Genomic DNA, 25366 nt, shown 5'->3' with positions numbered 1-25366 from the left:
TTATTATTTAACTTTCTTCTTCCATTTCTGGTTTTAACTAAAAGGAAAAGTCTGCCTATCCACCATGTATGTAACAAATAAATAACTTTAACTTGTGAGGTCTGAGTTTAGTTCTTTAAAAAGGAATCAAGTGGGAAAACACCCCAAGACACAACATGTCCAGTAAGGATGAGCCGTGAACGCACAGCGTCCATTCCAGCAGCCGACACAAATAAAAAATGAGGAGAGGAGAGCGAGTGAGAGAGAGAGAGAGAGATCTCAGTTATTGTGGATACAGACACAGAGTGTTTTTCCTCAGCCAAACGCCATACTTCTCAGACAAGAGAAAAGGATGTGGGAATAATGAGTGTTTTTATGTATGACTCAATAAATCAGCGGTGTGTGCAGCTCGCGGGCCGGTCCGTGGAGACACTCCTCAGCTGCAGGGCCAAGCGCGAGCTAACCGGCAGAACAATGGGCTTCTGTGAGCTGCACTCTCTCTTTTTCTCCTTTCATTCCTTCTCCAGCTTTTTCCCCTCAATCTCTCATACGCTCTTTCCTCTTTCCTCGCTCCGCGCCTCACATCTCCGTCTCCCTCGCTCGCTTCTTGTTTATTGATTTTCTAGATTAAGGATCCCAGGGAGAGGGATTGTAACACACAACCATAAAATTATTGTGGGGTGTGCTTATTTGCCTTCCCCTTGCATCTATTTGGCCTGTGTCTGTAGACAATTATGCTTCCCCAGCCCAGTCTCAGGTGCTAATAATGAAGGACAAATAGAATCATATGTGTAAACTTCGCCTTCTGATGAAAATTTATATTAACTTTCTGCCACTGTAAACACAGAGGCATAGCCCAGCCCTCCCTGGTGAATTTGAGATGAATTCGCTCATTTCTACCCCAGAAAGCCGGGCATTTACGGGAGGGAGAGAGAGAAAACAGAGATCTGCTTCATTGTGTAACCTCACACTTATTTTTTCAAGTGCGAGGAGACAAAACACAAGTCTGTCCGGCCCATCAGGGTTAGTGTGTATGCGCAGACAACAGTGATGTGTGTGTTTGCCCGTGTTGTGTGTGTGTGAACGCACGGTCCTCGTTGGGGAAATGGAGCCAGCAATAACAGGCCAAACAGAGTCGGCTTCCACCGTTCACTGCAACCACAAACATGCATACGCTTCCCGCCTCCTGCAGACATCGTTATGGATGGTTCTCGCAAATCCACGCTGCACTTTAGCACTGGACCACGTATAATAGCTTACAGTATCGCCAGCAACCTGTGGAGGGAATTAGACGTCAGGGGCCCCGTATTGAAAACAACATCTGTATCCCATAGAAATCCAGCAACACGTACTGAGAAGAACGAGAGAATATTCCACTCAAATTAGTTGCTTTTGCTAAGTTGAACATCACTATTACTATTGATCAGAGTGATTTGAACAAATCATTAACCTTAGTTTTAAACTGTGGCATTTAACCCTTTGTGATTGATTATCCCAAATTATAATTATACAGGAAAATCCACAACAGCAATAAATTCATAAACACTTTTGTTTGGAAATAATGGCATAAATGGCAAAAAGGATTGATAACCAAGCTGACAAGTTGAAGCTGGCAAGCATAATTCATATCCAAACATCAGAGAAAACCAAATGTTTAAGTTTACAAATCCATATATACATGTTTACGTACATTATACATTGGCCAAGGGCCATTGAGGCACCCTTATTATAGAGCCATGCAATTTCTTGTAGTTCAGATTCAAATGTTTTACTGGTAGACAACACATTTTGTGGAAAACTAGTCATATCTAAGGATGAGAATATCCTCGAATAGGATCTTTCAATCTGAGCCACAAAGAAATCATCTAGCAACCACCTAGAACACCCTAGTATCATGGCAGTATGATTTGAGTAAAATTAGCTATCATGTAATCTCATGCAATTCATTTTAAAGATGCTTAAAACGTCATAAAGAGGTATCACAGATCAGTTTGAGAACCAAGTGCCTCTCCTCTATATCTCTCTGGGAGCTCAGACATTGTTTCTGCACATCTATGTGTGGTTTCTTTGCTTTATGAAATTCGATCTCTCCCTGCTTCTCAACGGCTGGCTTTGGTAAAACCCTTGCTTTCAACTGCTGTATATCATCTGGGTTTAGATAAGGTGACTCTACTGGGCCTTTTATCTGCCTTCTTTACAAAGCCTCGACCAAGAAAGAAGACTGCTTTTCACTTATACCATCAACACGTGCCAACTAGTGCAGGTTGGCAAATTAAATAAAGGAAGAGAGAGGCGGTGAACGAGTCCCCACTTCCTAGTATGTGCTTGATGCACTTGGCTTCTTTTTCAAGTGATTATGATCCATCTCTTTTTAGCAGTTCCACACCACTGAGCGTCACATGGTTGGAGGAATACCTCTTAATAAATGTTGCATTCAGGGCTGAGAGAGAGCACACTCCACACTTTATTTAGAGTGAGGCCGCAGGAAATAAGAAGGAAAAGAGTAGCACAGAGCTTTTGTCAGAGCGAACGAATGGACTTGTACTCCGTTTGGGCATAGCGTTTGTTGACAAGAACTTATTAAGAGGCTCAGACAGCAGAGTACACAGCTAGAGGCGAAGTGTAGACTCTCTGCAGAAGGGGAGAGAGACACCAATCTCTCAGTCCCATTGACAAAAGAAGTGTTTGTGCAGGGTGTCGATAGCAATACACAGATGCAATGAAAAACAAACTACAGGTCTCATGCAGACCTAGGTAGGAAATTATTGCAGTTGACTGAGCAGGTGGTAAACTTCAACACTACGAGTGAATGAGATCATGGTGTGCTTTTGTTTCTATTTAAAATAAACTAATGAATGAATGAATAAATAAAAAGACAAACTCAAAATGACTCAACTGGGGGAAAAAAAAGAAGTAAATGGCTAAATTAAGTAAATAATGTTGTCTCTTTTATTCTAAAAACGGGTTAAGTCTGTAATAATCATAACTAGTTTCACATAATATCCGAGCATGTGTGTGTGGTCCACGGTGAGCTCTTATATAAACTGTTACCCACAAGGTTGACTGACCACTTTGTGACCTTCAACGTAAAGCACAAACCTTTGATTTCCGTGCAATTAACCAGTAACCACAGATGAATATATATTGTAGAATATGCGGTTTCTACTCCAACTGAAAAATACATGCTAAAGGAAGCTCAAAAATGGTGTTCCGGCTAGTGCAGAAAAAATGATCACCGAAAAATGAAATCGGGTTACAAGAGCACGAGTCACTCCAGGTGAAGACAAACTATTGTTTTCAGTCCATTTACCTGAGCGCTCAACTGTCATTAGTTTGCGGTGGGCCGGTAGTCCATTCAGCCTGGGTGATGGATCTTCCCAGCCCATCTCAATGAGCGTTGAGCTGTGCCGGAGATCAGTGGAGTTAATAGCGTTACATCTAGCCGGTGGTGGGCCAATGCATCTCCGTCAATCCTTCCCGCTGATGGAGCACTGGGGCCCCGGGCCCTCCTGGCTATGTGTGCCAGCGATCTGCGGCGTTTGTCTTGTGAATATTCCAATTACAGTGCGTGCCTGACCTTTTGAGTGAGCTGAGCTGGGGTAGAGTTATCTTCCCTCCTGACACACAGCGCCTATCACTCAATGTTTCAGCGAGAGAGACAGAGAGAGAGAGAGACAGATCTGTTCTAAGGGTTTCAGGCTGATTACAAAGAGCTTTGGATTGTTACACATAGCCCTAGATGTGCGGTGATTAAGATGCATTCAATGCGCAGATAAACATTCGTGTTCACTCAAACACGCCCGCTCTGTGTATCCACATGCCATGTATCTGCTATAATCATCTGGCTAACTGCCTGACTACACTCGCTCCCGTAAACAAACCCTGTGACGGGCCTATACGCCTTTTTACGAGGTTTATTTCACAGACTTAGCGTGAACAAAGTCATACTTTTGTAGTTCCCTCACCCTCCCTACAGCTAATCTACATCTTTCATTGAATCAAGAATGGAAATGGCCAAGAAATGCTTCTTTTTCAATTTCATGCTGAGGTAGCTCAACTTAGTAGATGTAATTTCTCCTAACAAGAAAATTTATCACAATGTCGTTCACTTAGTTCGACCATGAGATAAATTCCCCTCCTTCTTTCGCTTTTTCCCCCTTATTCTACGCTTTGATGAACATCTCTAAAGCATCCCCACTTCCTCCATAACACTGCTGACCATAACTAGACAATTAAGTCAGCTGTTAAAAAGAAACAAGAGACTGTGATCTACATCGAAAAGAAATTAAATGGAAGAACATGCGTGCCTGGCAATGTAAACCACAAATTATATATAACTTGTGAACACAAGATGAATTATAAACCAAAAAAGTTTGATGTGGGATTTATGTTGAAACGATTTTCACTGAAATTGCTAGTAAAGTTCACCAGTATTAATTTAAACAAAAATTCTAAAGTAGAAAGACTGAAATAGTATATTCTTGTAAAAGGTTTATTTACAACTTTGATTTTTTTAAATTTTTTTTACAGTGTATCACATATAATTATATAAAATAGTTATGTTATGGCTATAAAATATGACTGGATGAAACAGACAACCACACTCAAACTGTGGTAAGCGCTCAATGTCACCACACAACTAAGGAAAAACCTAGCGGGCAAATTCATGCATCAAATAACTTCTGGTAAATACCTCTAGCAATAACAATCACATTTCATTTGAAATGAAGTAGCATTGGAAGATTTGAGCGTGAAAGCAATATCAGCTTAGCGCCAGATCAAGCATAAAGCCTCACACACAACCTTAATTCATGTTTTGCATACGACAACAGCATTTTCTTATCACGGCGTTCACTCAATCCCTCTCATGCACAATGTTGCGTACGCCGCTAGTTCCCACTCTTTGCACGTGCTAACATTCTCGACTGTTCTCTGGCTCGTGATGGAGATGTTCAGGCCAAAATGACAGCGATGGAGAGGGGATATAGCATCTATCCTACACTTTAAAGATAAAAAATTTACCCGTACGAGCCCCCAGAAATAGCACCCACTGAGAAAGCCTGCAAGCCCAGGCTAAGTGACAGATGCGTGCATTTGAAAAGCCTCTTGTGTATTTGCGAGCTGAGGCCGGGCTTATTTACAGCATTTGTTGAAAAGCCCTGAAGAGCTGCAAGCTGAGAGGGTCTCTTACATATGTATTCAGTCTGGGGGCAGTGAGCTATGAGCCAGGCCAGACGCCACTCATATGATCTCCCTCTCACTCGCTCTCTTCCAGCATTATGGAATTCAAATATTCAAGTGGAAGAGTGGCAACATCTGACTACCTTGTGCATAGTAAATAGAAAAAGGGAGAGAGAACAGCTCTGGCAATCGCAGCCCTCAACTCCTTAAACAGATTTACATCATTTTAATATTTGTTCCGGAAAACCATCACATACAAACATCCCCAGGCAGGCGTTTCACAGGCTGATTTGTTACTATTCATGGATAAACCGGAGAGAAACTGTAATACTAGACATGCTTGTTAAATTCACAAGGCTCCAAAGCTGCCTTCTAGAAAATCCTGCCTCTTGGTTGTCAGCTTAAGATGCCGGGCATCTGCATATGTGAGCTTTTTAAGCTCTGTTAAATGGTTTGTGGTGTCATAGGCTGTCAGAGATACTGGGAGGATGAGGTTCAGGATGCTCCAGTTTCCTCACCATGTTTTTATTGAGTTTGAGTTCAAGATGCCTCTAAAAGATTTCTCGCTCAGGGAACCTTTCTCTGAATTACCTGCCTCAAAAAATATAATTTTCAGTTCACTGCTCTGTTCGCCACACAAGGTTTGGGCAATGAACTACACTACCCATAAGCACCTGCTCCACATTCTTAAAACCGTTTTCTGATGGCATAACCCACAGTGAAAGTACGTCACTTTTGACTCTGGTGGAGGCTTCTGCCCCGAGGGCTGTTATAGATTTCAGTGCTATTAAATTCCACAGCCAGGGCTGTTAGGAAACATCAAAACAGTAGGAAATGAGATGTGAAGTGGTCATTGATCTTGACCGACCAACTGCTGGAGTTTTATTTACACACAGAGGTTAAACGTAATTGCTAAGCACAAGCGGCTGGTCAGAGTTGTGGCCTAATGGTTAGGCCCTGTGCTAACACATTGAGCAGTGGTGCCCGGTTGGGGTCAAGGGAGTTTGAATCCGGGAAATGTCATTTCTTAATAACCCACTAGCCTGCACCATTCTCCACTCTTGAATCAATAAAGAGGTATCAAATTAAATAAAAAATATAAATAGTATACCATAAAAGTATATGAGTATTTATAAATGTTAAAGTGGCCCTCCAGGGCCAGATTTGAGGAACCCTGATATAAAGTATAAAATAAAAAAATATATAAAAAGTATAAATACACAAAAGTATAAAATATAGTTTAAGGTTAATAATGTATAAAATAACATAAAACAATTTAAAGAATAAAATTAGCATATAAAAATAAGTATATTACAATTAAATAAAATATGGTTGCACTATATAAGCACTAGTAAGGTAAAGGGGCACCTTTGCAATATATAAACAATTGTTACATAAAACAATTCTCATTTGTTGCCTAAATGTGCAGACATGGCTTATTTAATTTATAACTCTAAGGCTGAAGAAGGTGTATGCGTTTCACCTGTGTTTCGCCCCCATGACGCTACAAGCTTGAGCAATGTTCACGAGTGTTTGTTTCCAGCAGATTTCACTCTGTTCCTTTCTCTCTCCATCCCTCCTCCTCATCCTGTCCCTCGCTCGATCTCTCTTTCAAAGCCACGGATTGACATTTCGCCCGGTCTCTAGAGATGCCGATGGGAAATGGAGTTACTACTGCAGGCGCACTGTAATTTCCATACAGCCACATGTTATGTGGCCTAAACACAAGTGACCACTCCAGGATCTGAGCTCTGTGGCGATAATAGAATAATGCCTGCTGTTGTCTGGGGAGGAACGGAGCAGGCACATCAGTCACGGCGAGGCTTATATCTTGCGGTGTCATCGCGAGAGGCAGCACGCCTCTATATGTCAAAGCTCGATGTCTACAATGTCCGCTGATAGTGAAACGGTAACCGTAAAATACAACAGCAAGCCATCGAGACTAGTGCATAAAACAAATGTTATTTTGTTTCTAGCGCTGATCTTTATGAGAGCTTTATGAAAGGTGGCTTTGGTGAAACAGTATGTGTGTGTGTGTGTGTGTTATTTACACACTGTAGTGGAGGAGTCTCAGGCCGGTGTGATAAAGCTAATGAGCTTCTTTGTGCTGGAGTGTAAATGAGACAGTCACCTCGCTTGCGCTATCTGCACGGTAGAGACTCCAGGGGTGATTACTGCTTTAAATTATGCTCAAGGGCAAAGCGCTATTTGCATCAGAGGGGCTTTTATTTGGCTGATGAGCGGCGAAAGCCGTCATCACCCTGCCTGAAGATGTTGCACTCGCAGCTCCCGGTGGACGGCGGGGGAGACAGGCTGTTTGTGTGGCGTCTCTGTGTTACTTTGTTACTTTCCCCTCCTGAATGACAGTCAATGGACCCCTAGAGACGCCTCCTCCCACCTCTTCTGAACGCATGCATGTGTGTTAATGTGTTTGTGGGGTGATGATGGAGTCAGACTCATTGAATATCAATTAGCACACTAGTTTTGCTTCCGTTCATGGTCTATTGTGGGATATTTTCCAAGTGTTTTCTAGCATTTGCGCAAAATCTTTGTGAAAATAAGTGCAAAATAAGTCCTATTTAGATCATTTGTTTTCCGTGGACACCACCCCCCCTCCTCCCCAAGTGGTTCCCTCAACTGCGATACTACCTCCAATTTCATTTGCTCTTACACCTGAAGACGGGAAAAATATGGCTGACACTGGCTGTCAGGCGTCTCATCTTAAATTCTCCTCAAGCTAAAATGTCGGGTTAATTGCTGTCATTTTTACACCAGGCCAGCGACTTACACACCGCTTCCTGTTACAATTGCTGTTAGCAGTGGAAAAATATATAAAATGAACAGTGTCCTGTGCATCTGGACACGACATTCATAAATGGAAGTGTGGCTAATAAAAAGCACAGAACTGATCTAAAAAAAATATTGAGAGTTACCACAACAGCAATATAGCAAGAGCCAATGAAAATATGACGTTTTATAAACTACTGTAGAATTTATAATTGAATTCTAATGGATGAAGGTGAAATAGATGGCGGGTGGATTTTAAAATGACACTTTTGTTTTACTTATCCTCTCCAGACAGGAAGTTAATTTTTTAGAGTATGGCTAACCACACTATAAATCCATACAATCACAGATTATTAAACCAGAACCATCATCTAGAGGCTCCATTATATCACATCACATTATCTACAGATCAATGCAAACCTTCTTGTATACATGTACTACTATTAATATAACAACATTAAAAGCTCATTTAACAACAGCCTTCAATCAATTAAGTCCATGTCCTTGGCAACCATTCTTGTCACAAACTAAAAAGCAAACACACACGCTGCTACACTAATTCCATAAAAAAGGTTCTTATAACAAAAAATAGCCAAAACACACCATAAAAGTTCATGCTTAAATGTGCAAATCCTGGATTCAGTGCCTTAATCAATGATGAAAATTGAAAGGAAAATTAAAATTAATAATATTAATAATTAAAATAATTCACCAGAAATTTCTAGGTGTTTTTTCGTTAGTAAGAAAGTTTGGCAATGCACAAAAACACTTATTTTTAATTGGACTCATTCATCTTTCTCTATCTAATAGACACACACACACACACTCACATTATTAGGCAGATGTGTAGGAATTCTCTGACTGTGCGGTGTGTGAGAGGAAAGTGTGTGAAGTTAACAGCACCTGGCCTCCCTTTAAAAAGCCTCCCGAGGCCTGTTAGCTGGCCCACTCATTTCAATGTGTCTGTCTGCGCTCTCTCGCTCGCTCTCTGTAAGTGAAACATTGTCACTCTTTCCACTGTCTCTATGGTACTTATCTCTCCTCTCTTCACTCTTTCTGCTTACACTGCCCTTTTCTTCCACTCTTAGTGCGGATTATCTACAGACAGATAACACTAAATTTATTCAAGTAATATCCAGCTATACAGGAATAATACTACTAACTTATATTACAAATTATTAACAATAACTTTCGTACAAATGAAATTTTACTATTCAATAATTTTTTAATAATGTTATTTGTTATTGTTATACTTTTTAAGACTATTAGCTATTGTTAAACTAACAATAAGTAGTAGAGCCCGACCGATATATCGGCGGGCCGATATTATCGGCCGATTTTAGGCATTTTCCTAACTATCGGTATCGGCATTTATAATGGCCGATAAATGAATATTTTTAAAAATGCGGGTACGGTGATTCATGTAAGGGTGGCGCTGCCAATAAAGCACCTAAAAGCTGTCACAAGAACTGGCAAAAATAATGATTATGAATACAACAAATATAGCAAGGAGACATTTTAATTGTTTATTAATAAACAAGTGTTTTCAGTCAGTGTCAGCCAAAGATGAAGTTGACCATGCTGACTCGCGATCTTCAGTGAGCGCGCGCCAGAGAGAAATGCACATTTCATACGATTACATGAGTCTGTCTGTCTTTCGTTTTGAATTGTTCTGTTTAAAAGTAGACATTTCAATATAGATATATTTCAATTCTCAGGTCTATACGCTGAGTTTCGGTTCATGAGACGAGCTCCAGTTCACCCGCAGGCGCTTCCGTGTCGAGATTATCTATCGTCTGCTAAATTTATTTCTTATAAATTAAATCCAGGCAAATGGCTGATGAAACATTGATTAAAATTAAGATACAATTAATACAAAACGAAATTCACTTTGAAACGAAAGGTTTTGTGCTTTCTGTTTGATGTCTATGTGAAAGTTTCAAAGCATTAGTGCCGCTTTCAGAGCGCTCACGTCCGTAGTGCTGAACTGTCGCGTCTGTAACATTGTTTTTTCCTCATAAATGCAAACACGAAAAATAAAATAAAATAAAATAAAGTGAATATTTTATGTAGCCTGTGGAGACTGAGAGCCAACCCTTCTTCATCCGGTGGGTAGTAGCCTACTTGTGATTTGCGCAGTGTAATTCACAGAATTGATTTCTCTGCTACAAGCCTCTGTCACGTATTGTGTGAGCTTGTGACTATTGCAAGCGCGCAGCTGAGAAGTCCTGATTATATTGTCTGCTATATTTAGGCCTTCTTATTATTTATTAAGGCAATTGGTTGATGAAACATTGATTAAAATGCGTGGCGCGAGCGATCTCCGACAGTAAACGTATTCTGCTTTGTCTCGGGTAAACAGCTGTTGCGACGCGAGCAGTAACGGACGCGTCCGGTGTAGACACAGTGTTAAAGCTCATTCTGCCTGATAACGCTACGTTACAACATCAAGCAATATTCCAAAAATGTATATAATTATAACACTTTATATAGGGCCATTTTGCATTAAGAGTAGCCTAGTTTCACGTTTAGTACATTTTGCTTACTAATTATTTAAAATAGTATAAAAGTACTGTACATATGTAATTAAAAACGTTTTCATTATGATATTATTCATTTTACTTTAGTAAAAAGATCTGAGTTCTTCCTCCACTGGTAGAGATTAGAGGAATTAAGAGTAAAAATAGAAGATAATAAGGTTTTGTCAGTGACACTTTTTATATATTTATTGATACAAGTTATGACTAAATTAAAAGACAAAGTCGTCGTTAGTGAAGATTATGCAACAGTATTTAGAATATAATATAATATAATATAACATCCAATGCAAACTAGTTTGGTTACAGCTCAGCTGTATAATTCTCATTCTATCATTCCCCCTGCCTCCATTACATATCTGTGTCACACAAGTGTTTGATTACCACATTTGAGTGATCATTGCAAAACGTGTTTATAAAATATATTTATTCTGTTTATAGCTACTGTGTAAAGTACCCATCAAAAGTTACACACCAATAGGAAAGTGTCCAAACTTTTGACTGGTATACTGTACTATAATACACATAAATAATATTGCTACTGTATTATAATATACACATAAATAATATCGGCCGATATATCGGTATCGGGCTTTTTTTACTCCCTAATATCGGTATCGGCATCGGCCCCCAAAAATCCATATCGGTCGGGCTCTAATAAGTAGTAATATTAATAATAAACAACTTTAATACTTATGGTTAGATGCTTTCGTATTGTAATGCTGAATCTAATCTAATGTTGCGATATAGAAGTTATTTAAAAATACGATTTTTTTGTTTTAGTTATACATATATTTAGATTAATATTATATACATTTAGATTTGTTATAATAATAATAATACTTTATTTTTAACAATTTCTAATTCTGTTTGTTTACTTAATACAATAAAACCTAACAATAGTAAATACTGTTAAAAAGTAATAATAATAATAATAACAATGATGATGATGATTGATAAACTACTACTACTACTACTACTAATAATAATACTTCTGATTAGATGCTTCTGTATTTTATTGGCTTTGTACAGTAGCCAGCACAAGACAAATTTAAATCTACAAATTAATTTATATTAAATAATTTATATTTATTTACATTTTTGCAATTTATTTTGTAATAAATAATTTATTGTTATATAACTGTTATTTAACTGTTATATAAATATATATTAACATTACTATTTTTTACATTTCTAATTGTTTATGTTTACAGTATTATAAAAATGTTATATAAAACATCTATTTTACATTCATTTTAAATTACAATAAGTAATTCAAAATTACTTTATTTTTTAATATTTCAGTCTGTTTATAATATATTTATTATAACAAATAAATGAATATGTATTTATTTGTAATATATGTATTATAATATACACAATTAAATTAATATAAAACTACAGCCAAAACTACCTATATTTCAATAGGTGTATAATAATAATAAAAATAAACAATCATCATCATCATCATCAACTACTAACAATTCACAAATATGAACTATAATCAATAATGTCTTTATAATACAAGTTTGCAAAAACACGTTTGAAGAGCACACTGTTAACCACAAAACACGGATCATCTCTATCTCGCACACAGTGAAGTGTTCAGGTTAAAACAGAAGTCAGTAATGAGAAAGCGGGGGGATTGACCCCAATCAGACACGTGTGTGAGACACACCGAGAGAGAGAGAGACGGCCAGTGTGATGATGAATGGGAGATGGGGGTGCTGTTGTAATCACCAGCTGGAGAGGGTGGCTAGGAGGGGTGGGGGGTGGGGGGTGGGGGGGGGGGTTGTAGGGGTGTTCCAGGGGCCCACAAAGAGCCGCGGGACACACTTCACTCTGCTACACTGATCCTGTCTTACCCACAGGCTCATGGGCTGCTTTCAGCTGCTGTCAACAGGACTGAGACACACACACACACACACACACACACACACACACACACACACACACACACACACACACACACACACACACACACACACACACACACACACACAATAAATAGAGCTGTAATTTAATAGCTATAAACGTCAAGATGAAACAAATACAAGCTTATTTAGAACAATTAAATCTAAATATTTTTTTTCAAAAATATGTATAATAAACTAAAATTCTAAATATAAATAAGAAATCTAAAAAAACTTTTTATTTGTGTCCTTCTAAGCATTTTATGAATATAAACATTCACATGATGACAAGTGTTCAAAAGTATTTAAATCCTTGAAAATGATACAAATAATGACTGAGGAATCACAAATTCTGTTTTCACAGACACATACTCACATCCAGTGACACACTCGTCAGTGAATAAGTGAACACACACACACACACACACACACACACACACACACACACACACACACACACACACACACACACACACACACACACACACACTCCACACCGCCCGCAGACTCTCCCTGAGCTCAGCCTGACCTCACGCTGCTCTTTTGGTGAGCTGTCAAACCCATCATTCACTGCACCGAGACGCACGCATATACATCAACACACAACACTTCTGCTTTTACAAGTCAAAATAATCAAGCACACAGCCCCTATGCATATATATGCTGACATAAATACAACATTGAGGTTTCTGGAGTGAACAAGATGCCTGGCAGCCCATAAAGTGTGCTGATGTCAAAGGAGGAGGCCCTCTAGTGGCCACAAAACAAAGACACACAAGCAAAGCTTCGTACTTCACACCAGTCACACACTCGAACACACTCACCAGAAAACCTCAAAAACTGCACAGATTTCTGCACAAAACCCTTAAAAGTCTACAAATTATATCCGAAAACTAACCTCAAATAAACACCACAATAAATAATAAATAAAAGTCCAGTTCCTGTCTAAATGCACACAACTGAAGGGTGTCAGTCAAATAGATGCCTGCTGAGTCTTGTGTGAAGCCAGCGAGAGAGAGAGAGAGAGAGAGAGAGAGAGAGAGAGAGAGAGAGAGAGAGAGAGAGAGAGAGAGAGCGCGGCGGATGACAACGGACGGGGGTGGGGGGGGAGAGACGTAACTTACCTGCTGTTGTTGCAGATGCAGCAGCTCGACTGCGCTTACTTCACTGCTCGTCTCCCCACTTGATCTTCCATCTCTACTGCCAGCATCTAATTGGCTGCTTAGGCTGCTCATTCCATTTTGACTCATTGAACTGTTGCTTATTGTCTCATTGGCCGACTCCTGCATCATGACTTAATACCTAGAAGTGATTAAGAGGCACCGGTTTAGGCTCTTGTTACAATCCCCTTTAGTTGCCTCCTAAAAAAAAGGGGGGGGGGGGGAGGGGGGGTAAAAAAGAAAAAGGAAAAATGGGGGCGAGAAAAAAAAAAACCTTTCCATTATCAACCCCTGCTCCCTTTGCAAATTAAAGCATTTAACGGGGGGAGGGGGTTGAATTATGCATTCACTGTGTAAATGAAGCAATACAAAGAGATGCACGATTGCACGTTTCTTTCTGCCTTTTATTGTTTTTATTTTATTTGTTATATTTCACTTAATGTATGCTCTTTTTAATTGTATTTATTTTTTGCATGTCGACCATCCCACACAGATAAACATCGCAAATGGTATTTCAAAATAAATTCAAGTGACTTCAATGCTGTGTGAACAATTTCAAAAGGAACATGTTTGAAATATACCATGTAAGAAACGTCCTTTTTTTCCCCCGTTCGAATGTCTTAAAATATCCCCGTTGCGTCTCGACTGAGCGGAGTTGCTTAATGACGCACAGCTAATCATGCAAAATTAAAATTTGGTACAGGAGGTGAGGGGAGAAGAGGGGGAATTACAAATCACATGCTTCTGTACTGTGATGAACGATATAATGGTCTTTTCTTTTAGCTTAAACAAAATAAAATTTGCCTGCTAGTCAAATGAGGAGAGAAAAAAAAATCTTATGTCACATATAGGGTAGTTCTTTCCCTCCCTTTTATTTTAATCACATACTCAAATATTCATTACTTCCGTATATTTAGTGGCGTCCGCCGAGTACAATTAAAATTCATACAGAACAAAAATCGCACAAGTAAATTTTTACCCTGGCAAATAAATGAAAAGATATTAAATTAATTTTCACTGGCATCTATTGGAAATCAAAACAGAGGAGAGTGGTGGATGCAAAAAAAATAAATAAAAATCTTTCACGAATATCACTAATGATTGTGCTAAAAACAGCATAAATTATGCATATTACCTCTTCTCTGGTAATAAATGTTTTATCATTTTCCCTGCATAAATGTTGTGTACGTTCACAGGAACCCCGTTGCAAGATCTGTGGAGATCCCTGCAATAAATAAAAGAATCGTCCGACCCAACAAACCCAATTCAAGGTGTGTTCTGCATAGCTAATATACCCACAAGAGCCTTAATACACACACAGAGACACACGATCTCCTCTGTCATTCACATATTCATCGAACACCCTCCTCTCTTCCCCTTACGCATTTTGTTTCTCTCAGAAAATGATGACAGGCCGTCTCATATTTCAGCGCATTCAAACATAAACAATATTAATTACGCTAATGGCAAGCATGCACAATAAAATATCCCTAATCTCGTGTAATGTTTAGAGGGTATTCGTTTTTCCTGCAACACTTTCATTTATTTCCCTGACAGCTCCGCCATCCTTCTTTCCACAGATTAAACACATCAATTTTGTCACCTGCTACGTACGGACAATTAGCAGCGATCTTTGAACGAGAGCGTACAGTAACTCGACAGCCGAGCCACGGGGAAAAAAAAGAAAGAAAGAAGAACGCCGCTAATCAAACGCACGACACAACAAAGACACAGTCTTCTAATCCACAGCTGCTTTTCAGATCAGCAAATTACATTTTAACGGCTCAGCTTGTGTTTTATGAGAAACACAAGAAGCAAAAAGAATTTTTTTTGTACAAAAAATTACATTTACTTAGAAAGTACACCACTGGTCAAAAAACAACTACAAAAGTGCAGAAGATTAACAGACAAGGAGAAAGAGAGAGAAAGAAGCAGAGAGACACACACACACACACACACACACACACACAGTGTGAGGGCTGACGAATCTCTCCTGAAGAAACACAAAGCTACCGTAGAGATTAGGCGACTAATAAGTATTCAAATTAGGCATAAATTTTACATGCCCAATGTTTAAAATATTCAGAGAAGGGCCTCTTGATTGCCTTTACGCGAATTTTATGAACAACGTAATGGAGTGTTTTTTAATGCCACAATGAAGGAGACTAAAAAGTAAGGTATGAATTTAGGACACTGTTCCTACTCCAAAGTGGGGGGAAAAAAATGCTAATTAAAATTACATCTCGGATCACTGTAATCCCAGTTTGCACTCTAGAAATTCAAATATGACAAACTGATTATTCCCAGAATTAAACACACATGTTTTTAAATAACTAAAGAACAGATTACATTTTGATGTAATATAAAAAAGAAAAGATTTTTTTTCACTTCAAATTTGGTTTTGGGTTTAATGATGCAGAATACTGATCCTGTCATTATAGAAACACACATTATTAACACTGTATCCTCTAAATCCACATGATCCACAACTGGTGTGTAGGTGTCTAACTGAACGTAATGCTCATGCAGATGTATGCAAAGTGTATTCAGAGAGATCAGGTGCTGCTTTAACCTTAATGACAGCGGTGAGATAAATTAATTAGCCATCTGAAGGCAGCATCCAAATCTGCCAATTACAATGTCAATTAGAAACACATCCTCGCTCACGATCGTTTCCACGCGATGGAGCGGACGCGAGGAGGGTGGGTGGTTTACGCGTCTGAATGACACTGAGTGAAGGAGAGAGTCTAGTACGGGACTGTACCGCCTGAGAGAGATGGACAGAGCGAGAGAGAAAGAGAGAGAGAGGGAAGAAAGCCAGCACCCAAAGTCTGTCTTCATTCTATTGCATGACCCTCGTTTCTCCGTCTCTGACCCTTGAGACCGACCGCCTGTCACTCTAACACACTGATTTTCCCTAAAAACCCACTGGGGTCGAGGGTTCGTGCTATTGGAACAATATTTACAGCCCGCGCTGTACTCCTAGTGTGGAAAAGCTCCGGTCCATTTGAAACCGGAAAAATTGGACGAGTGTTAAAACACATTTCAGTGAGTCGCTGTGATAAACACAGAGCTTATCTTGATAACAGTCATAATCTAAAGGAAAATCTGTGCTCGTGTGTATTCAGGAAGGTTGATAAAAACCAAAATCGCTCCATTTCTGGAATAAAAGATGTTATTTGGATCTGTTTCTTTTCTCGCTGTGTGTTTTTTTGTGTGCTTTATACGCTGTAACAGTACCAGGCGTGCGATTCCTTTCTGGCTGTGCAAATGTTTGCTCTCGAATCGTAGGCTGTGCAAATCTGTCCTTTCCATCAGGTGAAAAATCCCAGACAGGATTCTGACAACGCATTCAAGGGCTACGCCTGTGATTTCGAGTGGGTGGGTTAGCAAAGAAAGGTGTGGGTAGGGAAAGCCACAAATATAGCCCAGATGTTTCTCATATACACACACACACACTCCTCGTCATGAAGGAGTAAAGTTACTCATGCTTGTTTGAGCTGATCTGATTTTACAACTGCAAATGTTGCCTCATTATCAAACGCAGCACCCTTCTTATCGGTGCTCGGATATCAATTCTAAGTTCTCCATCATCTAAGGTGCTCGGAAACCGCGGGACGTTTTATACAAGTCGCTGAAAAGGGGCACCAGAGGCTGCAACTGTGACATTAACACAGTCACACACACACAGAAATCATCCACTTCATTTTTCCCCTCCCGTGGAAACCAGCAGCCCTCTCCACTGATAGGACGAGCAGAACAGACCTGAAAAAGAGCTTGATGATTATTTCAGGGAGGCATAGGAAAGGCAGACTCTGTGATCCAAGAAGACTAGTCATTATCAGTGCATTGCTCAGGTGCCCGGAATCCTAACACTGCGAGGAAGGGTGAAAAAAGACGAGGGAAAAAAATACAAAAAATTACATTTCACAGTCTGCTAGCTTCCCTCGCTCTGATTCAGTTAAGATATGGATACCATTTAAAATAATCACAAATTCTGTGCTCCACTGAAATTAATTCATCATTGCCATAAGTTATAATGCATATAAAATAAAGCAGCGCGGCGCTCCACTATTCTCCAATATTAAACAGTCGGGAATGCTTAATAAATCAAAATGCCAGATTTCAAAAACGATGATGCAAAGTTGGAATTTCATCCCGTGCATCTGTACTACACGTGAAATGGAGAATATGATAATTAAAAATGCCACTGAACACCTAAAAAATGCAGTCTTAAAGTTAAACAACGCATGCCAGGAGTCCTTTTTGGCTCTTAGGGGTCACCGTACACCGTTAATGACTCTCCTCTAAACCTGAATGTAATATTACAGACCCCCTCTTCTCAGACAGAGGGATTTCACAGTGATTCACAATGGACGAGATTACAGAGTAAAAAGAGCATGAGGGAAATCATATTTATACCACGAGTTCAAAAATGAAAAGGGAGGATGAATACATCGCTTTTGAGGATTAATAGTATGCAAAGTAACCGAATCAAGTGTTGTTATCAGTGGTAAAATGAGAACACATTCAAGAAAAAATTTCAATTCATCGTTTCACTCATGATAAATAGACCGTCTGTGATTCGATTCATTCAGCGCTGAATGTTCAGAACTTAATTCTGGGCTATTTACATTAAAAGAAGGAGAAAAGCAAGAGGGGGAAAAAAGCACCGAGACTGAGGGGACAAAAGAACACTGCAATAAATCCTGGAGAAGCTCTGAAACAAAACCAAATCCTTGAGAAATAATAATAAAAAAAGAAAAACATACACAATTCATAAATGCTAAACAAGGTGTGACCTACAAAGCCAGAGATTCGGTTCAGATTTTCCAGAGAAAAGTGAGTGAGTGTTTCAAGTCTTTCCATTTGATTCAAATTTTACCCAGCAAGCACCTCCCTCTCGGACGAAAGCAGCTCCAACCGTGGGTGACAAGACAGTGACGCTGGTATCTCATCAAGCAGTCCCTGTGCCTGCATTTTGGGTAATTTCTTTAATTAACTCAACCCACCTAATCACCAGTAATTGACCTATAAAAGTAGGAGGCCCCATTGTCTGCTCCAATCATCTTTGGCAGGAGGAGACAAGTCTCTCCCTCGCTCTCTTTCTCACTATTTATCCATCTTCCTTGACTATTTACCTGCCTCAAAACGCATATTTCATTTCATTTCGTTTGTGACACCGGCTGCGTGTGGGGCGAGATTAAAAGGCTTTGGGTGGAGGGGGCAAGCGTGCCCGGGACATGCGACCGCGCTAACGACCGGGACGGCCCTGCTGCCGCCACACAGACATGAAGCTCAGAGAGACATAGCTCATGGTGACGTTTCCACTTATTTGAGGCTGATTAGGGTCATTATGTCCCACCGCTCTGATTTATGTTGTCATTCTTTCGGCCCGGTCCTGCATCGATAGATCTTAATGAATTGGTAAATAAGGGTGAAGATTACACTTGACAACACCGCAACATTTCTCATTCATACCCGACAAGATTTATGTAACCAATTAGGGCGGTAACAGGCAAGATTGGTCGAGAGAAAAATAATCTTTCCCGAGGAAAATTACCCAGAGTCTAAAACCTTGACAAAATAGATAATGGGCAGTCTTTAAGGGAGACTTAGTCACAGAGCGAGAGCCTGGGCTGAAGGGTTCTCAGAAGTGCATTTAAAGAGGGAAGCGGCTCTTGTAGGACTTTCAAATTGATTTTTTTTTTCCTTAAAAATTCAACCACACGACTGCAGGAACACGAGCACACTGCACACACGCACACACACACACTAACTAATCAGCAACCATCTGCAAGTCCAAACCAGAGGCCATGAAATCAATGGATTAAAAATTAACCTCTCACCAACAAAGAAGCACTTTGATGTGCAAATGTGAACTCAAGGAGGTAGATTGCAAACTAGTACGATGCACATAAGAGAAAAAAATATACAAGTCAATCGTTTCTCCATGACTTCACTGTGTGATGATGGCTCGACTGAAGAAATAATTTGCATTTTTTAATAGTCTGGTATTTCAATTATTTAATTTACATCTGTGCGGTGTGAGTAACCAGTCGACTCATTTCGCATTAAAATATCAGATAAAAAAGGCTGATCATCAATGAGCGCAGACAGGCCGAGGAGGACCCGGAGGGACGTGGGAGAACAGAGGGAGGAAAACGAGAGTGATGCTGGCATCGTCTCATCCAGCTTCTCCCTTCAAGCACATGCAAATAAGGCTGTGATGCTTAACTGCATCATTTATGGGGATAATAGCGGCATCATCATTACGGGACTCAAATTAAATTACATCACAATTAGCATAACAAAGTGATTGGTTAAACTTTCAAAACAAATAACCGCCTCGGCTAATGAGAGATGTTAATTGGCATGGGCTCTTTCTAAAAAAAACAAACCTAGGTAAACATGTTTTGATTAAACAATTTTTGAAATTCATATTTTTCTTGTTTATGGTTTTCTTTTTATTTATTTTTTGGAGGCATGAAAAAAAAGTTCAGCGAGGGGATTTGCATAATAATAATAAAACACCAAATATGCAGCATTTAATTTGATCACACTAAACAAGCTATTACAATTAGACTCAGGAGAACAATGTAAATTATCCATATGATTCTCCATATGTATTAATCACCCAGCTCATTATGCATCAGAGTATTCAATCATAAAGAAGACAACGTCCACATTCCAGCACAAAGCCATATAAAAACTTAATAATATGCTCACAATAGCCCAATAGTGAGCGTCGCTCACCCTTATGAATATTTAAGTAAACAAATTGTCTGCCCGCCTTTGCTAGGGATAATTAGTACTCGAGGGCTAATCATTTGGCTGACCCCACCTCCAAAATGGGACAGGCTTGTTGAAGTTTTAGGTGACTGAAATCTTAACTCTTTCAAATTAAAAAAGAAAAAAGGAAAAAAGAAATACACATGTAAAACAAATTACTATTTTACAATTATAAGCCTGCTAAAAATTCCAATAGCTGCTCACAAAAATATTTAATTGCTAATATACAGAAAATAAAACCATAAAAAGCACTCAAATGATTTAATTTCCCATCAGCACACTATAAACTCCACCAACACTTCACTTCAAATAAAATCACCCACTAGGCAAAGTCAAATCACACAAGAAACACACACACTCACACACACTTAACGGCACGCGCACACACACCCGCACAAAACCACATTCATTATCGTCATTGCCATTATCACCAGCAATTAACCCACAGATGAAAGCAGCCCACAAACCAAGCCGGAGAATGCCTTAAGCCTTGAGGAATGACAGCGGGACTGAAAAGTCCCGATGGAAGGGTGAAAGTAGGTAAGCAAGGACGGATGGATGGATGGATGGATAGAGTAAAAGGTGGTTTTATTACCTGCAGGTGAGCAGTGTGGTACGGCAAGCTGGACAGGGTGTTTCGCGGAGAGTCGTGCATCACGCGGAAGAGCGTGCGATTATCAGTGTCATCACTCCAACTGTGTTTATACAGACTCGCATCATAAACAAGCGCCTCTTTGGCCCCGTCCCTCACGCGTCGCTCATGCATACTTAAATCGGCAGTGCACCCATTAAAAAAAACGACCCCTATCTCCTGACAATTATTCCTTCATCTCCACTTGTCACCAAGCAATTACGACAGCGTGCAGACAGGGCCCAATAGGAGACGCGGGGCTTTGGGAAGCCGAGCGACCGGCCGGGAACGAAGGGAGGTGATGAAAAAAGTGCCTAAAATGGAAATGTGTCGCCCTGACCCGGAGCTTTTCTGCCTTTTGTGACGCACTGGAAATACTGGCATCATTAGCATTAAATCTCTCAAAATTCTCCAAAAATGCAACTAATCATTGCAAATTTTCCTGCATCTGTGCTTCCTCTTAAAATGCTCTTCAAAAATGTGTTACTCTCCCTCTTTTTCTTTCTTTCTTTCTTTAAAAAAAAAGGAAGTCTTTCGTCTTGCTGACTGAGTTGCTGAGTGAATGAAGCGAGTGTGTGTGCGAGAGAGTGTGTGTGTGTGTGTGTGTGTGTGTGTGACCATGCGCACCAGCATCTGAGCGCTCCCTCACAGCCTGCGCGCGGAGCCGGGGACTCGGATCGCTCTCCGCCAGACGCCTCTCGCTGCTCTCATTTGAGCGCGCGGCTCACCACACACACACACACGCTTTCTTTCTCTCCTTCTCCTCTTTTTCTCCTGCATTCGGACTCCAACCGAGAGGGGATTTAACACACGCGGCCAGCTGTGGAGGACGTCCAGAGCCCCTAAAATCGGGAGGTACGTGTGCCTGCCTTTTTAAAAAATTAATTCTAGCTTGAATGAGATTAGCAAGCATGTGACCTTCTCAAAGACGGGGAGCGACACAAGTCTGCAAACAAACTAGTGAGCTTAGCGTTTTCTAAAGTAAAAACCACAACACTCTCAGCCAGAAAAAAAGTGAACCTACCTTTTGAGAAACGACACACAATCCCACTCCCCGAAGGTAGAGGCATTTGAAGATATTCTTAGAAGCCTTGAAGCATTAACTTGTATCAAATATGAGGAATAGGATGCCACTGGTAGGCAACAGCATCAGAGCAAGAAAAAAAACAGGAGGGGGGGGGGGAGTGGGGGGTACGAAGAACGAAAGAAAGAAAAAACTAGCTGACGTTTACTGTCAAAGCCATCATTAGAGAACTATTTACAGCGGTATTTACGTGAGCATTGCAAAGCGCCTCTTGCCCGATCACGTCCGAGAAACCCGTGGCATTCTTACGCCTGTAATTAAAACAAATCAAGCAGACCTCTGATTGTTTTGGCACCCGAGGACTAATCGTATACAAAAATCAGCGGTTTGATTGTCAGGGTGGGGAGGTGTGGGGGGTGGCACTTCTTTTCACTGCGTTTCCCTTTTTTTCCTTTCGAGATGGATGATAGGGATACTTTAGCAAGTTGAGTGATAGTGTGGTGGAAATAATAAATAAATACGCCTGAGGCGTACTTTCCTTATTAGGTCAAACTAACCCCAAAAAAGTCCTTACGAGGGAAATATTTGAGCGAGGAGGGAGAAAAAAAAGAAGCTTGGAAACCACTTTAGGAGGTTTGCAAATTTGCCTTTACAGATGTTAATCGTGATTATTTGCACTATTTACTGACTGTTGTCAAACGCACAAAATGTTTCGCTCTCGTATCTGTGGTAGTGTCAACGACTGAACTAATGGTGTTTGTCAACCCCTTTTCTCGTTCTCTCACCCCGCATGCCACAGATGTTTCTCCTAGCAGTTCCCGCAGACAGGAATCCGCTCACAGAGACGAGAGCCACGCTCTCTCCCAGGAGAGGAGCACAAAGGCCAGTCTGCACGCGGCAGATGCAAAATCGAGTCCATCTGCTGCAGGCTTCCCATCGCCACATGGAGATTGAAAAGTGAGAGTCGTTGGGAAGCGTTCGCGTTGACGTCGCCGGAACGCGAACGAGGAACCAGCTGTTGGTAAGTGGGGGAGACATGAACGAGCAGATTTTAAATACCAAAGACTGACGTTGATGCTTTTTGCACGTGGTTTATATGAAAACGGACGACTAAACAATTCCATATTTCAAGCTGCTAGTAAAATCAATTACCTCATATACAAGTGTAGAAGGTCTAAAAAACCGAAAAAAACACCCATCATTTTTATGTTGTGAACAATCCACCCAAGCCAAGCATGACAAATTTATTTAGTTTAAAAAAAAAAACTAGCTGTAAGACGACCTGAAATCCCCGCTCTGAGCATGATATAACAAGCTCCAAGTAGCACATTATCTAGCAGCTCTACTGGAACATATTTTAACTATATGATATCATTAGAAACTATTGAGCTCGAGCCAAAAGGTTTCTAGGCCTGCGCCACTCCAGACCAGGGCAAACGCTCAATGAGGAAGTGTAAAAGGTTTCTCTGGTAGGCATGGAAGGCCTCCAGATCTTGGCGTCACCACATGAATCACGTCTAATGCATCATATTTATATTTCGTCTCAATCCCTAAGGGCTACATCGAGCCCTAACCTTCACTTCGAGAGACAAACAGGCCGATTTAGCTTTTAGCGCTTGATAGCCGTTCTCAGTTCTCGCTCCTATCAGGTTTTATTCTGTCTGTCTCTCACTTGACTCTCTCTCTCTCTTTACTCCCCTCCTCATTTCACAGGGCTTTGGACTGCAAGGTCAATGAGGACAAACAATTCCAGCAGCGTCTCTCGAGCGCATGCAGAAGAAAGTGTCGGTTGAGGGGGGATGGACTCGTGTGACGGCAGCGCTGGCAGAGTTGGTGTCTCTGAGTGCTGGCATCATTTCCATAGCAACCCCTCTAACTATTAATTTTCAATTAAAGCAGACACAAAACGTCCTGCCCCGAGACTAGGGAAAGTGTCAAGAGCACACCAGGGCTTTTTGGAGCAAATGACACTACTGGGCCTGTTCATAGTGACAAAAATCACACCACTGAGCATCTAAGCACTGTTTTTTATTTCACAATCACACCAGTTACAACACCAAAATCACAACTGAAACTCATGCATGCAAAATATTAGCAATTGATAAGATAATAATTGAATATGTTAGCATTATCATCTCTATTATGTCCCTTGGTTGTTTAACAGAGGTGTTACCTCCCCCTTGTGTCAGTTTTAAAATCTGACAGGATTGTCAATTGCATTAAAATCTTACAATTTTGGTGAATTTAAAGTAAATATTGTGTAAAATAAGGTACACAAATCTAATTTGTGGCCATTCAATTGTACTATATATAAAGTTGGGATCACTAGAAATATATTTTTTTGTACAAATTATATAAATCGAGATAACATGCATGAACTCCACTATAATACTTGATTATGTTTGTCCACGTATGGAGATGATCCAAATTAATCCTGAAATATGACCGTCTGTACAATCACATGATCACGGTCACAAATTTGCATATTTAATTAGTGACCTATATATATATATATATATATATATATATTTTTTTTTTTTTTTTTTTTTCAAAATGCAAAACTTAGATTCGATTTTCAATTCAATTCATTTTCAAAGTGAACTTATAAACCTCACAGTATATGGGTATTATATCAGCCACCCTGCTCTCTAGATATCAGCATCAGCCCATGAAAGACTCCTACCGGTTGACCACCACTAAAGACTGAGCTAACAGCAGATTACGCTGAGCTAGTGTGCACTCACTGAGAGTCTGATGTGTGTTTCAGGCCTCACAGAAAGGCCGGCAGCATTAAAGCTGTTCTCTGGCTGGAGAGTTATCCACTTGAGCTCATCTCCGCCTCTGATCCATTGGGCTGATGACTGAGCCTGTGGAACGCACTTGACGCTTGTAAACAGCCCTAATAAACTCTCAGCTGTGGGTCTGCATGTATACAGAAAATATACATGCACCGGATTTAAACAAAAAGAACAAATTCAAATTCAACAATACCAGTCCCTAATGAGTCAATAACCACCTGCTTGGTCAACTAACAGAAGTTTTAGTTTCCCCTTGTGTCAAAATCTACAAACAGCATGACCAACAATAATAATAATAAATATATAGCATTCATGTAATTACAATCTTTTTTATCATTTAATTATGACATATGGCATATTATATACCCCTATTTGACAATACACCTATATGACACCTAGCATGTACAAAACAGAAATAAATCATCCACTAATATTTATTGGTTACACTTTATTTTAAGGTGACGTACTTACATTGTACTTTCTCAAATAATTACTTGTAATTATGCATAATTTACTGTTATTACTATAGTAAGTACATGTAGTAACGTGTAACTGCGTCACCTT

At 40.0% G+C, this 25366-nt stretch overlaps 1 protein-coding gene and 1 long non-coding RNA gene across 6 annotated transcripts in view; one reads left to right on the top strand and one right to left on the bottom strand.

The window, feature by feature from the left end:
* The window catches only part of foxp2 (forkhead box P2), a 107826-nt gene that overhangs the window by 47934 nt on the left and 34526 nt on the right, over positions 1-25366 (bottom strand). For 2 of the 5 annotated variants that reach the window (XM_077235023.1, XM_077235022.1), the window contains exon 4: positions 13522-13699. The exons of 2 other annotated variants lie outside the window; for them this stretch is intronic. In XM_077235023.1, the coding sequence (XP_077091138.1) occupies positions 13522-13689 (168 nt within the window). In that variant the 5' untranslated portion in view covers positions 13690-13699. Of the gene's footprint in view, positions 1-13521; positions 13700-20944; positions 21116-25366 lie in introns of those variants that run through there. One more of the 5 variants, XM_077235026.1, reaches the window with a different exon arrangement.
* Positions 21578-24378, top strand: LOC143742259 (uncharacterized). Its single transcript, XR_013205407.1, has 3 exons — positions 21578-21835; positions 22804-23025; positions 23718-24378. It is a non-coding gene; the product is annotated as an uncharacterized LOC143742259 (long non-coding RNA).

The sequence above is a fragment of the Siphateles boraxobius genome, unplaced genomic scaffold (assembly GCF_051911475.1).
Source record: "Siphateles boraxobius isolate OS27281-9 unplaced genomic scaffold, OSU_SipBor_1 19, whole genome shotgun sequence".
NCBI classification, from domain to species: domain Eukaryota; kingdom Metazoa; phylum Chordata; class Actinopteri; order Cypriniformes; family Leuciscidae; genus Siphateles; species Siphateles boraxobius.
The sequence above is the reverse complement of the archived record's forward strand: the minus strand, read 5'-3'. Positions and strand labels throughout refer to the sequence as shown.